At 39.4% G+C, this 13,816-nt stretch overlaps 3 protein-coding genes across 7 annotated transcripts; all 3 read left to right on the top strand.

Moving 5' to 3' along the window:
- Window positions 1-722: 722 nt before the first annotated feature.
- LOC131334507 (glutathione S-transferase F11-like) lies at window positions 723-2,886 on the top strand. The gene is made up of 3 exons (XM_058369546.1): window positions 723-1,119; window positions 1,501-1,549; window positions 2,194-2,886. Exons 1-3 carry the CDS (start codon window positions 967-969, stop codon window positions 2,640-2,642), a joined length of 651 nt encoding a protein of 216 aa, XP_058225529.1. The 5' UTR covers window positions 723-966; the 3' UTR covers window positions 2,643-2,886.
- A 1,303-nt stretch (window positions 2,887-4,189) lies between these two features.
- On the top strand, window positions 4,190-7,491 carry LOC131334510 (U11/U12 small nuclear ribonucleoprotein 25 kDa protein). 5 transcript variants are annotated; one of them, XM_058369548.1, is made up of 5 exons: window positions 4,190-4,523; window positions 5,178-5,467; window positions 5,553-5,658; window positions 6,487-6,586; window positions 6,919-7,491. In XM_058369548.1, exons 2-5 carry the CDS (start codon window positions 5,221-5,223, stop codon window positions 7,012-7,014), a joined length of 549 nt encoding a protein of 182 aa, XP_058225531.1. In that variant the 5' UTR covers window positions 4,190-4,523; window positions 5,178-5,220; the 3' UTR covers window positions 7,015-7,491. The 5 variants fall into 5 exon arrangements, 4 of the variants coding, with proteins under 4 accessions (XP_058225531.1, XP_058225533.1, XP_058225534.1 ...); XM_058369550.1 differs by having other exon boundaries at window positions 4,234-4,581; window positions 5,217-5,467; XM_058369551.1 differs by having other exon boundaries at window positions 4,234-4,527; window positions 5,221-5,467.
- A 1,352-nt stretch (window positions 7,492-8,843) lies between these two features.
- Window positions 8,844-10,942, top strand: LOC131334508 (uncharacterized). The gene is made up of 2 exons (XM_058369547.1): window positions 8,844-10,371; window positions 10,465-10,942. The coding sequence occupies exons 1-2, from the start codon at window positions 9,035-9,037 to the stop codon at window positions 10,784-10,786; spliced, it is 1,659 nt and encodes a 552-aa protein (XP_058225530.1). The 5' UTR covers window positions 8,844-9,034; the 3' UTR covers window positions 10,787-10,942.
- Window positions 10,943-13,816: the final 2,874 nt, after the last annotated feature.

Consider the following 13,816-nt stretch of genomic DNA (forward strand, 5'->3'; position numbering starts at 1 on the left):
AACGCATTCTGAAGAAAAAAGATGATGAACGACTAGATCATCAAATGGGTTCGAAAAAGATCCGAAAAAGGACAAACTAGACCACCATTCATGAGGACAGGGACGGATTCAGAAATATTATTTAGTAGAGGCACCTTGTTAATCATATGAACAAAAATTTATTTTTCTAGTTAACCACAATAAAATCGTTACATAATTAAGGCATGGAATGCAAACTACAAAAATATATAACACATACTTTTACTTAAATTATGTAAAAATAAGCACAAAATTTCAGACAAAATTTGAGAGTATGTTTTCCATGTACATCGACAAGTTTTAGAATGATCGATATAGTTTTATTAATGATATTATTTTAAAATATTACTCTTAGACGGTTAAAAATAAGTACAATTAAGAAAAAATCAATCCAAGTAGACAAATAGTTCGAAAATCAACAAGTATAAATGCACCGTATGACGAAATTGAAACATAAAACTAATTTTATATGTATATTTTCAATATATATGCACTTGTTTATGTGTAGTAGCACACTTAATTTCATAATTATGCAAAATATATAAAAATATAACAAAATTATTTTAGTTTCGAGCGGGTGCACATGTCCCCCTTTCCCTCTGTCCCTGCATGAGGACCAGAGAGATACTTTTTCTGGTGCTGTGGCTCAACTTGGAGCCACGTTCAAGATTTATAAGCCTCTAAACAGGGGGAAAAAATGTGGAATCTGTAAGAACAGCATTGTGCTTTGTTTTAGCATCCAAATTCTTTTATTAGCTGTAAATTGCAATTGGTTAACTCAGTGGTCCCAATCAGCTGCCCACTTTTAACTCTCGCAAGCAAACGATAAAGCGGAGGGAAGTTTTTGCACTTTTTTGTGTGGATGAAAACAGAACAAAAGCACACAGCTAAGCGGAAAACCCAAAGCCCAAAATCCAGAAACAGAATCAGAGGTCGAGCTAGCCTCTAATGGCGGCACCGGTCAAAGTGTACGGCCCAGCCTTCTCCACCGCAGTCTCGAGGGTCCTGGCCTGTCTTATCGAAAAAGAAGTGGAGTTTCAGCTAGTTGCAGTTAACATGGTCAAAGGGGAACACAAGAAGCCAGATTACCTCAAGATCCAGGTACATTACCTTTACGGAGATACATATACTTCGTGCTAAGATTGTGAATACCATACTGGCTAAAGTACTCACAGTTTTCTCATTAAGACGCCATGTATCGGGTACTGTTTTGAATTAATGTATATCAGTGTAGTTTTCCATCGAAAAGTTCAACTTAATATATGAAATTATCTCAGACAATTTTAAGAATAGTTTGGTACTGTCATGGCTCAGTAACAACAGGTATTTGAGCCGAAACAAAATTGCAGTTAATGTATACTAGATTTACTGAGATAATGGTACAGCACAGGGTTCAAAATCCTTGCTTCATACCTATATCTGGTTTCTGTTACTATATGTGTACTTGTCTGTTTGTCTCACTTTTACCTTTACCATGAACAGCCATTCGGCCAAGTACCAGCATTTCAAGATGAAAGCATATCCCTCTTCGGTAATTGCCCTTCAAATCTCCCTTGGTTTTTTACCTCTTACGGAATTGATTGATCCTAGTGAAGTTCTTGGGCTAACCAAACAAACACGTACGCAAATTAGCACTATTAATCTTGCAAGAAAAAGCATGACACAAAAATGTATGTGGTTCGCAAAGAATGTTTGCAACCACAACTCGTACCAAATTTCACCATATAATCCAATGGAGTGTGCAAGATTGCGTACTAGACTACTAGTTAGCCAAATTTTATATGCGCGTTTGTTGGGTTTGTGAAGCGTAATTCAGTCTTGTTGCCCCACCTTGCATACTATATCAGAGTTTGACCATGTACAAATCTTTCTTTGTTTGTGTCCGTGCTTGATTTATTCTTCATGTGCCATCGAGTGTGTTGGGTTGAATCTGAAACATGGTTTACATCAATAAATCATACCCCTAATTCACTACCAATTAGTCTTCACACAAAAAGCAGCATAAACTGTTCCAGATTTATATCCAATCATGACTTGTTTTCTGTGTCAAACTTGTGCTCTATGCTATGATTACCACACTCAAGAATCAAGATTTAATGGCACCAATCCAGTCAAAAGAAAAAAGATTTTAGTTTTTCGTTGTAATTGTGCTCTATGTGGTTGATGTTATGCTAGAGTCAAGAGCCATTTGCCGGTACGTCTCAGAAAAATACGCCAACCAAGGAAACAAGGGCCTTTACGGAACAAACCCATTAGAGAAAGCTTCAATTGACCAGTGGCTGGAAGCTGAAGGACAGAGCTTCAGCCCGCCGAGCTCAGCCCTTGTGTTTCAGCTAGCCTTTGCTCCAAGAATGAAGATCAAGCAAGACGAAGGGCTTATAAGGCAGAGTGAAGAGAAGCTGAAGAAGGTGCTCGACGTGTATGAGAAGAGGCTTGCGGAGAATAGGTACTTGGCTGGAGATGAGTTCACTTTGGCCGATCTCTCTCACCTTCCGAACACGCAGTATTTGGTCAACGCAACGGCTAGGGGAGAGTTGTTTACTTCCAGGGAGAATGTGGCAAGGTGGTGGGGTGAAATTTCAAGTCGGGAGTCGTGGAAGAAGGTGGTTGACATGCAGAAATAGCCACCCTCACTCCGTGGTTGAGACTATGATAACATATTTGAATATCATGTTTTGCATACCATCTGATTTGTTACTAGTTTATGGCAGGAGACGGGACGGGTGTTGGGGCCATTCACCAGTCCGTTAGTTTAATTTACACATGATAATCAACCATGGTTGAGTTTTCTATGTCTTCTGTTTATTATGAATAATATGTTTGGATTCTGAAGGGATTCCTCATAAAATGTAGAATTTTCTTGTAAAAGCTTTTCTTGGTTTTCCTATAATTAACGGTCTCATGCTGCTAATTAAGGATCTGGGGTCTGGAGCTCTCAGTGAACATGTTTAAACTGTTACTAATTGGTGCGTCGACAAATGATAGCCTCGCGCAAGATTTGATTGTGTAAATTAATTCAGAATAAAATCAGATTCTTTCGAATTTTCGACGGCCAATTTCTGGTATATTTCGTTTTGTCAAAAAATGCTTAGAAAAGATGGATTAGGTTTCGGTCTGGGTACCAATGGTAATAAGTAGTGAGTCTTGCACAACGCAGTGTGCAAATGGTGTATCCCGAATGATATAACCATTGAAGGACCCTTTTTAAATACCATATGCTCATCCCAATCAACTCATATAATCCCGGAAAATTTTGTGTTACTGAACAAGGATTCAGAACCTTGGGATTAGTAGTTTAATCCTATAATCGTTCTCCTGGATTTAACTTAAATCTGAAAATTTTATCCTTATTTGAATTTTTTTCGCATTTGTTAGTTTTGCGCAAAATTTTTATGGGTTATTGATTTGTCTCGAGAGAAGAATTGGAAAAGTAAATTTTTTTTTACTTTTACCCAAGTATTTTGAGAAATAACCATTTTTTAGCACAAAAATATGACATTTTTTCACTAAAATGTAGTTATTTCTCAAAAATACTTGGGTAAAAGTGCCAAAATTTACTTTTTTCGGTTCCTCTCGTCGATATGAATCAATAACCCACAAAAGTTTGGCGCAAAATTAACAAATACGGAAAAAATTCAAATAAGAACAAAACTTTCAAATTTAAGTTAAGTTTCGATTTTCCAAGATTCATGAAAATCTCGAAAATATATTGGATACCATTGGAGTTGTGGAGTATGGATAGCAACCGGAGAGACTTGTTGACCCAATTGAGACTCATTCTAAGCCAACTAGTAAATGCCAAAATAATAAATAAACTGAGTTAGGTCTATTTTCTAGTAGGTAACTCAGTCCATTTACTAGTAGGTGGATTTGGGTTTATCATAGGTGTGGGTTTCATTTGTCACCGCTACTTGTGGTACTCCTTTATCAAGGAAAATGCAAAAGTTTCCAGCCGAAAAATTTTGTGGCCATAACTGAAGCAGAAGCGTGTCTGTGGTTCGCGCTTTTTTTAATTAATAGGGAAAGCGTGATATGTACTGCGTTTAAACAAAAACGTGTATGGTAATCAGAGAGCAAAAGTTTGCGGTCAGAACTCAAATAGAACCGCGTTTACGGTTAACGCTTTCCATATTCCTTCTTCCCACGCCAAAATGCACGGAACTTCAAAGAAACTATTTTCCCATTAAGAAACCCCCACCCGAAAAAAAACTAGATCTTCGTTCTCCTCTCTCCATCAAATTCCTCTCTCTCTCTCAATAGATTTCTTCAATCCCCATAAAAAATCTGTTTGCATTCTTCTTTTGGAGCAGGGAGTCGTACCGAAACGCATTGTTGAAATCGAAGAAGCCATAAAAAAAAATCCTGATTTTCCCTCAAACAGCAGGAAATCGACTTGAGCTTTACCCAGAGTAGGCGTCGCTGAACGAGGTGTAAGATTAGGCGACTAGCGAGGGCACTCATCACGTTGGCCACGGGCTTATCTCGTCGGATAGGATAAAATTCCGGCAAGTTCCCACTCCTCCTTACTCCCATGTATTAGATACATGTGTATAGCATATATAGGTATGTATAGATGTAAACTGATTTTAGGATGTATGTAATTCAGTTACTTATAGTATCTGTGTTTGATTCAAATTTGTGGTGTTGACGGATAGACGAATAGTCCAGGATACGTTGTTTGCACATCCACTGTTTGGTACTATGCTTGAGTGAAACCCAAATGTATCCGTAGAACACCCAAATTAGGAAGTGGGAAAGTATTTGCATGTGAACCTTTTCCCAAGGAATAATACGTAGAACCAAACTGATTCGTTTGTTATTTACTTTTGTTGCAACCAGTAGAAGGTAGGTATGACTTATAAAAGCGTTGTAAAATTACCGTATTTCAGGAGTGTTGCTCCAATGGTGCAAATCCCATTTTTTTCTCTCTTTTTTTCATGCAATACCTCAAATGAAAGTACAATATGTAGGTCCTATCATGAAACCATAGAGACAAAGAGGCTTGCCAAATTTTGGCCATCTCCGAATTTGGAAGCTGTTATAACTAGCCACTGTATAGGTCATTCTTGAACTTCATGTAAAGCTTTGTCAATAAGCTAGACTATTACTAGCTGTTCAAAATCTCTAAGGTGCTACCATTTGTTAAACTGAAATTGCAGTTGGCACTGTAAATATACATTGACGTGGAATCTTGTTAGAGAGATGGAGGAGTCGTCTCTGACTGTGGGCACAAAGGAGGAGGACAACAACATTAATGCGGAAACAGGGTACAATAGCAATAACATCAAGAAGGCAAGGTTGCATTCGGCGCTGGCCACCCTTCTCGATGATCCTATCCTCGCAGACGTGCCCAAGAAGCCAGCACTATCGGATGTAGACACTCTCATCAGCTTGGAACTCGGCAGCGCCATGCGCCTCACCATCCTAAAATTAGACGGCACTTCCTTAGGTACCTAAAATACACAAACTCTATTTTTCTGTTTAACCAAGATGTACAGATGATTGTTGATTGGTTAGTTTTTCATTTGATGTAGATGTGGTGGTGATGAACTCTTCCACTGTAAAGGATTTGAAACTTGCAATAAAGAAGAAGATTAATGACATGGAGCAGTCCAAGATGGGTCACCGTCAAATTTCTTGGTAGGTTTATTTATATATAGATATAGATTCGGGTTGTCAACGTGTTTAAAAGGTCAAAACAACATGATATAAGCTTTGCAGTTTTGTGAATTGACATATGAGTAGTTTCTATGGCTTATCTCTTGCTACTTTTTAGTTCATTCAACCCCACATATAGTCCTTGCGAATGATTCTGTTTTTGCAATATGAAAAAAAAAAAAAGTTTCTGGAGATGTCCTCGCTGATGTTGGAAGTCGGAACTGTCTCTTATAAATCAAAGATGATAATTTGTGCTAGGGGAATTAAATTGGTTACTATTTGTACTAACTGATCTTAAAGAAAGGGAAAAATTATAGTAGTTGAGAGCCGCTCTTGCCTCTTGATACAAAATGCTTTTCAACATTGATGCTTGGAATATTTCGCATAATTTATTCTTCTAGCATTATATTTTAGGTGAGTTAAATTTTTCCCAACTTTTTAAATCTAAACCTGTTTTTGTTGGATCAAATTTAGACTTCACTTTTTAATTGTGGCAGTTAGTCAAATGTTTCTATTTTCTCCCCATTTCTAGAAGCTATCCGTCTCAGATTGGCTATCCTAACATTCTCGCACCCCACTCTAGAAACTGAAGCATTTGTGCTCCTGTGGTAATGTGACCTTCAGTACACTTGTTTCTTAAACTTCAGGCACCCTCATAGCTTCTCCTCTGAGCAGCTGTTATTCGTATTTTCCTTGCCCTTTGGTTTTATCTACTCTTTAACTTTCTTCATGAAAACAAATCTAGCTATTGAATTTTCAAGGTTCGAACCATTTTCCTGATTATGCGATCTCCTCCTTTTGAATTTACAGGAAGCATGTCTGGTCGAACTTTTGCCTTTCCCACCATAATGAGAAGTTACTAGATGACAACTCTGCCTTGCAGGAGTATGGTATACGTAACAATTCTCAGGTATGTTACTTGTTCTTTTCCTGACCGTCATAATCGGTTATGCTGAGCAAGCTGAGAATGTGTCTTCACTGCAAGTAGCAGTGCAAATGGTAGCCAATACAATCTATATACCGTCAGTTGTAGCAAAATGCTAGTTCATGTACGAGTATGTCCTATGTATGGCCATTTGATTTATCAAATGAAATGAAGTTCACTCATTAATCTTTCTTGGTCAACACGGGCATTTTGTCTTCATGCTTGAAAATCACACAACAAATTTAAAATATTACTCTCTTCCCACATCGTTTATTGGATGGGCAGTTTTTGTATTTATGCAAGGATATACTATGCAGGTGCAATTTTTCCCTTACGTCATGTCAAGGGCTTCTCGGAGACATTCAAGGAGAAGAAAACACCGTTTCTTTCATGGTCTCAACAAACGAGGATAAGAACCGGCTTTTGGTTTGCTTCATGATGCTGCATGCTTTACAATAACTATGTAGGGCTTCTTGGAGACATTCAAGGAGAAGAGAACACCATGTCTTTCATGGTCTCAAACCGTACCCTCCATAATGCTGCTTCACAATAGCTTTTTTGCCTACTTAAAGGCCAAAGATCTCCCAGATGCCAGATGTGGAGTTAGATAAGCTTTTCAGGTTCCTTATATACAAGAATCGTTAAATCTTCACATAATTGCTTGATAGAGCACTTTTTCTAACATCCAGCGAGTCCTATGAAAATAGTTAGTTCTCTTATATCGAATTTGGAAGCAAAATGCTATGTGTGAAGCAGAATGTAAGTATAGTAGATGACATGGTTTACATTATCTTGAGCTTGGATATCTATTAGTAACTTGCAAATTTGGAAGCTCTGTGTGAAGCAGAATGAAAATCGTATATGACATTGCTTACATTATCTTGCGCTTGGAAGTTTCTTTTCTCTCTCTTTCCCTTGTTAAGAAAGGGCATGTTTGGACTATATATTGAATGACTTGCAATGGTCACAAATGAAGGAGTTGCAACTTGATAAATATGTTGTGAAAGTAAGATCGACTCAATGGTAACTGAATAGGTTAACCTCCCAATGACTAGGTAAGATTACCAAAATCCCTTATTTTTATGTAATTTACTTTTGAAAAAAATGAAGCAGTCGTGACCTAAAAATTAGCTTTAGCGTTACTGGCACTTTTTTTCTTTTTTCTTTGTCCCAACCAAATAGGGTAATCTAACTCGAATACTTTCTTTGTCCGAAAAGTCTTGTCCACCCAAATTTTGAATAAAGAGATAGGAGCAACATATTTCTGTGCCTATGCTTTGATTTTGTTGTACAAAATTAGATATTTCAATTAAATCCATCGCGTTTTATTTGTCCATTTTGACGATTTAAAATGCATCAAACTTATGACTTGGTTCGAAAAACTCACACAAAGCATTTGATCAGCCACGATTCTAACCTAATCAAAAAGCCTGACCACATAAAAAAAAAAACGTCACTTGTTCGGTTATTCGTTCTACCGTAACTAATGAAGTTCCTCTAAAACGTAACTAATGAAGTTTCTCTAAAAGTCAACTGCTGGTTTACTCTGTTGTTGGGTATGTTTTCCACTATGTTGCTTGAATGTAAGAATTCAACAAGAAGGTGATTGCGTTGATAGGGTCGGACATAGACATCTTCTATTGGCAACTATTATTCGTGCTATATTATTTTTTCATTCCATTTCTCTTCTTCCATATACGTCCATTTCTCTTCTTCCATCGTGTTTGATCGTGTTTGATTTATTCTGACGACACAACAAATTAATCTGAAAAATTATGATAAAAATCCAAAACAAAAAATAAATTACAAAAAGTGATTAATATTGGGATGAAAAATATGGCAACAAAAATTTTAGAAGAACGGGGATACATAGATTTTTTGTTATCTTCATATAGAAAAATACTTTCTGTTTTTACCAATTATATTAGATATACACGATAAGTTGCAATATCTTTTATTAATGAAGTTCTTGCTCTTTCAGAAAAAATATACATTTCTGCAACACGGTGATAAGCGGGTGATCTGACCGTTCTTCTCGGCACAGATTACTCGGATTGATTATGAGTACATACAAATCTCAACCGTCAATTTCTCGACAAAAATCCGAACCATTGATTGTCAAGATGAACGGCCGGATCGCCTGCACCCGCTTTTCAAGTAGTGCTTGGAAGCATCCTGATCCCCGCACCTAGAAAAAAAAAAAAAAATTCTGTCAATTACGTGCGATTTGTCCCCGGGTAAAGTAAAGCAGCCAAGCAGGTACCTTCTTCCCTCCATTTCTAGGGTTTTACGGTTTTACTATCTTCTAGGGTTTTATCGGGGAAAGTAGCCAATTCGCAGCCAAAAATCCAACTGCTGCAAATGGAAAACTCAATCACTACAACCACTAAACACTACTACTACTCATCATCACATCACCCCTAGGCCCTTACCATGGAATCCCCTCCCTCTTCCCCCAAACAACCCGACCCCAAAAAACTCAAAATGTCCGCCACCACCACCGACGACGACGACGCCACCACCACCACCGACGCCACCACTACAAAGCCAAGGTACAAGCGGCGCAAAATCGCCATATTCTTCGCCTACTGCGGCGTGGGCTACCAAGGCATGCAGAAAAACCCCGGCGCCAAAACCATCGAGGGCGACCTCGAAGAAGCCCTCTACCTCTCCGGCGCCGTCCCCGACCACGACCGCGGCCTCCCCAAGCGCTTCGACTGGGCCCGGTCCGCCCGGACCGACAAGGGCGTCAGTGCCGTCGGCCAGGTCGTCTCCGGCCGGTTCTACGTCGACCCGCCCGGTCTAATCGACCGGCTCAACTCTCACCTCCCCCAGCAGATTCGCATCTTCGGGTACAAGCGCGTAACGGGGTCGTTTAATGCTAAGAAGTTTTGTGATAGGCGGAGGTATGTTTATCTTGTTCCCGTTTTTGCTTTGGATCCTTGTTGTCATAGGGATAGGGAGAGTGTTTTGGCTAGTTTAGGGTCCGGAAGTGAGCTTGTCAAGTGCGTCGAGTGCTCCGAAAGAGGACGTAAAGTCTTTGGAGTGATGGGTAAACGAACTTTCAACCCAAATGCAGATAAGGGTGATGATTTGAATCCTGAATTGGGGAAGAAAATTGAAGGTGAGATTGGTATGTGTGTTGTCGGTGGGGAGGAGCATCGGGGGGAGGAGAGTGGGTACACGGTTGACGATGCTATGCGTATGCCGTTCCAAGTCAAGGCTGAAACGGGCATTTCGTTGAACGGTGGGCCTGGGCCTTCGGTATCGCTGTCTGAAGTTGAAGGGGAAAATGGGGTTTCTTTGGAAGAACATGATTGTGGTAATTTGAATGCCAAGGGTTGTGTGAACCCTTGTGCAGGTAATGAGGAGGGCGATGTTTTGAGTCCTGAATTGGGTGTTGAGGAGAAGAAAATTAGAAGTGATTTGGATGTGTCTGGAAATGGGGCCAAGAATGTGGTCAAGGGGAGTGAATTTTTGTATGGGGAGGAGGTGAGAGAAAGGTTTAATGGAATTTTGAAGCGATATGAGGGGACTCATAACTTCCATAACTTCACAACCAGAACTAAAGCCGAAGATCCCTCAGCAAAGCGCTACATTATCTCTTTTGATGCGAAAACCACAGTTACTGTTCAAGGAATGGAGTTTGTTAAGTGTGAAGTTGTAGGGCAGAGCTTCATGCTTCATCAGATCCGGAAGATGGTCGGACTTGCAGTTGCAATCATGAGGAATTGTGCTCCCGAATCATTAATTGAAACAGCTCTGCAACAGTAAGAGCTTCCTTGTGTTTTTTTATTTAATTATTGTATCATTAGTTGAAATTGGAAAACTGTTTGTCTCTAACTTTGGGTTGAAAATTTTAGGGATGTTAACATTAACGTACCTACGGCTCCTGAGGTTGGGCTATATTTGGATGAGTGCTTCTTTGCATCGTATAACCAGAAATGGAAAGACAGTCATGAAGAAGTGTCTATGAAAGCTTATGCAGCAGAGGCAGAGGAGTTTAAAATGAATTATATATACTCTCATATAGCATCAACAGAACACAAGGAAGGAGCTGTGGGTTTGTGGTTGCATTCACTGAACCATCGGAACTATCCTGATTTAGGCATTGCGAGCAATGAAGGGACCTCAGAATCAAAAATTGTTGAGATAGATGTCGTGCCCGAGGGAACCGTCTCATAGGTTTGTGTGCCTTCTACTTTTAGTACTCGGAGTTCTCTTACATGAATTTTTGTAGTTTGATCCATAGCAGAAAAAATGTCGTCTGCTTCACTTCAGACATTTGATGCTTGTAGAACTCTTAACTCTGTATCCGTCTGGAAAATTTCCTTTCTTGTCTTTTTTGATCTTCTTGATGCAACTCTTTATTTAGATGATGGGCAGCTTCTCAATGCTTATTGGTAAATATGCCGTATTGAAATGAATGCTTAGGACTTGTGGCTGTATTTACTGGTAGACTTAAAGTAGGTGTCGTGCCATGCCGCTAGGAGCTTCGCTCAAGATGGATTTTTCGGTAAAATTAGTGCACATAATTGTAGTTTAAGTTGTAGGGAGTCTTAATTGCTTGAAACCTGCTCCTTTTTGTTTTTTCAATTCTCTAGTTTGTTACGGTAGATATGAGTATGTTCCTCAAGAAGAAATATTTTGGGCGGTAATACGGATTCGAAACATGGATTTCTTCTAAACTCAAGCAAAGGGTTAATCTAGCAAACGGGTTAAGTTTTGTCGATGGCTATGCTTTTGTCCAATCATTTGAAACCCAGGTGTCGTAGCAAACGGTTTAAGTTTTGTCGATGGCTATGCTTTTGGCCTTTGATTTGTCGTTTACGATACGGTTATGTGTCCATATGTGCGTGCGTGCGTGTGGATAATACTCTTTGACATGCCTTCAGTTTTCGAAAGGTTTCCCTCTTACATATATACTGGTGAGGCTCCCAATGAAGTATTGCGTGCTACGATCTTGATTATAGATGATCCATACCTTTCCGTACCTCTGATGCCTTGGTCGTTGAAGATGTACCTTTCTGGTTTTACCATACCTTAGCAGGCAACCGTAACTGTCGGCAAGATGGCTTTGTTTCCCGCCTTGCTTTTCCCAAATTGAGCTGATTTCATTAATATTCCCGACACGTAACCACGGATATTGATTTTCACGAGCAATTGCTCTGTAATTAGCAGTAGCATATATAAACGTACCCAACCATGGTTCAGGGTTTGAAGGCTACTTGATAATACACCTCATCATATTTATTTTGTTTATGAAACGATCATCGACATCTACTGCATCTATCCACCATAACGCCAATCCTCCTAACAAGCTAACAGGATCAGCATAGTAGCTGGACTGAAAATGGAGACTGCTGCTTATTCATTCTAGTTTGTTCCTTTTATTCTTAGTTCCCAAAAGGAACACAGCTAGAGGGTGGTGGGTTTTACAAAACCCTTGTAAGATTTGGAAAGTCGGGGGTCGTCCGATCCCTTGGACATTCCAGCTCAAAATTACCATTGAAATTGTGGCCGTTCGAGGCCAGCTACCACCGCATTTGTTTTGTCCTCCTTCGTAACTTCCTCGTCTTCCAACATATTCTCATTACATAGGTTGAATAACTTAGCCTTCCTGAGATCCCTTCCAGTACTGCTCTGATTATTTCAACATCGTAGAGAAAAATGCCCAAATTGGGTTCTTTCCTCCTAGCGCTTCTCCTCGTCTGCCCTCCTGATTTGGTATTTTGTTCCCCTATGCTAATTCAGTCTTTGTTTTCGAAATGACCGTGTCTCAGAAATAGGTGTGGTGTTCCTATTTTCTCCCATTGCAGAAGAGGAGTCGGGCGTTTGGCTTGTTGGGACAAAATTTCATCCTTTGGTTATTTTCTTTTGAGCGATAGTAAGTTTTCGAAGACAGTACAGCCCAATATCAGCTGGGTTTGAATTCGGGTTTTGGAGAAAAGTTGGGTTCAGGATATGGTACTGGTGTATGTTATAATAGACTGTCTCTTCCGATCCAAAACATGGACCGGAGATGATACGGAGCCATCTTGTTTCCCTAAATGAAGGAAAAAAACCATGAGTGTTCCTGCGACACTACATAATACATAAAGATGTGGGATAATAATTAGGACGCTGCTACAGGTACAGTAGCGGCTACTGTGCAGCCGCGCATAGACCAGTTTCGCGCCTCTCGGGTCCCGCAAAGATGATCGGAGCCGCTCATTTTGTTCAAAATGCTTCGTTTAGGGTCCCCTATAAAAAATCATCTCAATTCGATATCGGGAAGGGTGTTTACGAATAATCCAACTGTGCTTTAAAATTTAGCCACAAAATGAGCGGCTACGATCATTTTTGCGGGACCTGAGACAGGCGCGGAACTAGTTTGTGCAGCAGCCGCTGCTGTACCTTTAGCATTTCTGTAATGATTAAGTGTTTGGGCTGGCCCTCATCTATGTAGTTGGTTGGGTGTTTAATAAGTTCATCTATCTAGACTATCAATAATTCACGAAACGAGAAACTAAATCCTACGTCACTAAATGCACTTTGAAGCATTAGAAAAACAACTTATTTGGTCAGAAAAAAACAATTTATTTATTCGAACTATTTCCAATAGGTACGTAGGTCAAATAAATCCACACGTATTGCCAAGTTAACAGAAAAATGTAGACAGCCAACAATTAAGGCATATATGGAGCACAACCGAAGATATATAAAAGTAAATGTAGTCAGCTAACCCAAATCGGATCTCTCTCCTTTAAGCTAATACCATAACCTCCTATGTACAGAGAACCTTAACAAAATTAGAACAGAAAAAAGGCAAGAGCTCGCGGCAGACAAAGCAATATGCATTTTCCGATCATCTTTTATCCTTGCACGTGGATAGTCGAGAATAGTGGAGAGTAGTTTCTTTAATTGTTAGTTTGCTTAATTAATCAATTAGGACAAGTTAACAGGGTAAGTCCTTATTTGCTCTAACACTCTTAGAGCATCTGCAATGGGGATAATCAAAACCAATAACCAATATGTGCCACGTCAGCATTTAATTATCTATTTAGTTCATAATTAAACTTAACAACCTCTACATTCACATTGGTTATTTTTGCATCCCTAATAAAAAAATCCCACAATACACAATGCACATATCCAATCGCAAACGAATTCCAATCACGCACCCGACCACACCAAATTATTTGTCTCGATGAGACGATTCCAATGTGGGGTGTT

This window comes from Rhododendron vialii, chromosome 7a (genome assembly GCF_030253575.1).
Source record: "Rhododendron vialii isolate Sample 1 chromosome 7a, ASM3025357v1".
Classification (NCBI taxonomy): Eukaryota; Viridiplantae; Streptophyta; class Magnoliopsida; order Ericales; family Ericaceae; genus Rhododendron; species Rhododendron vialii.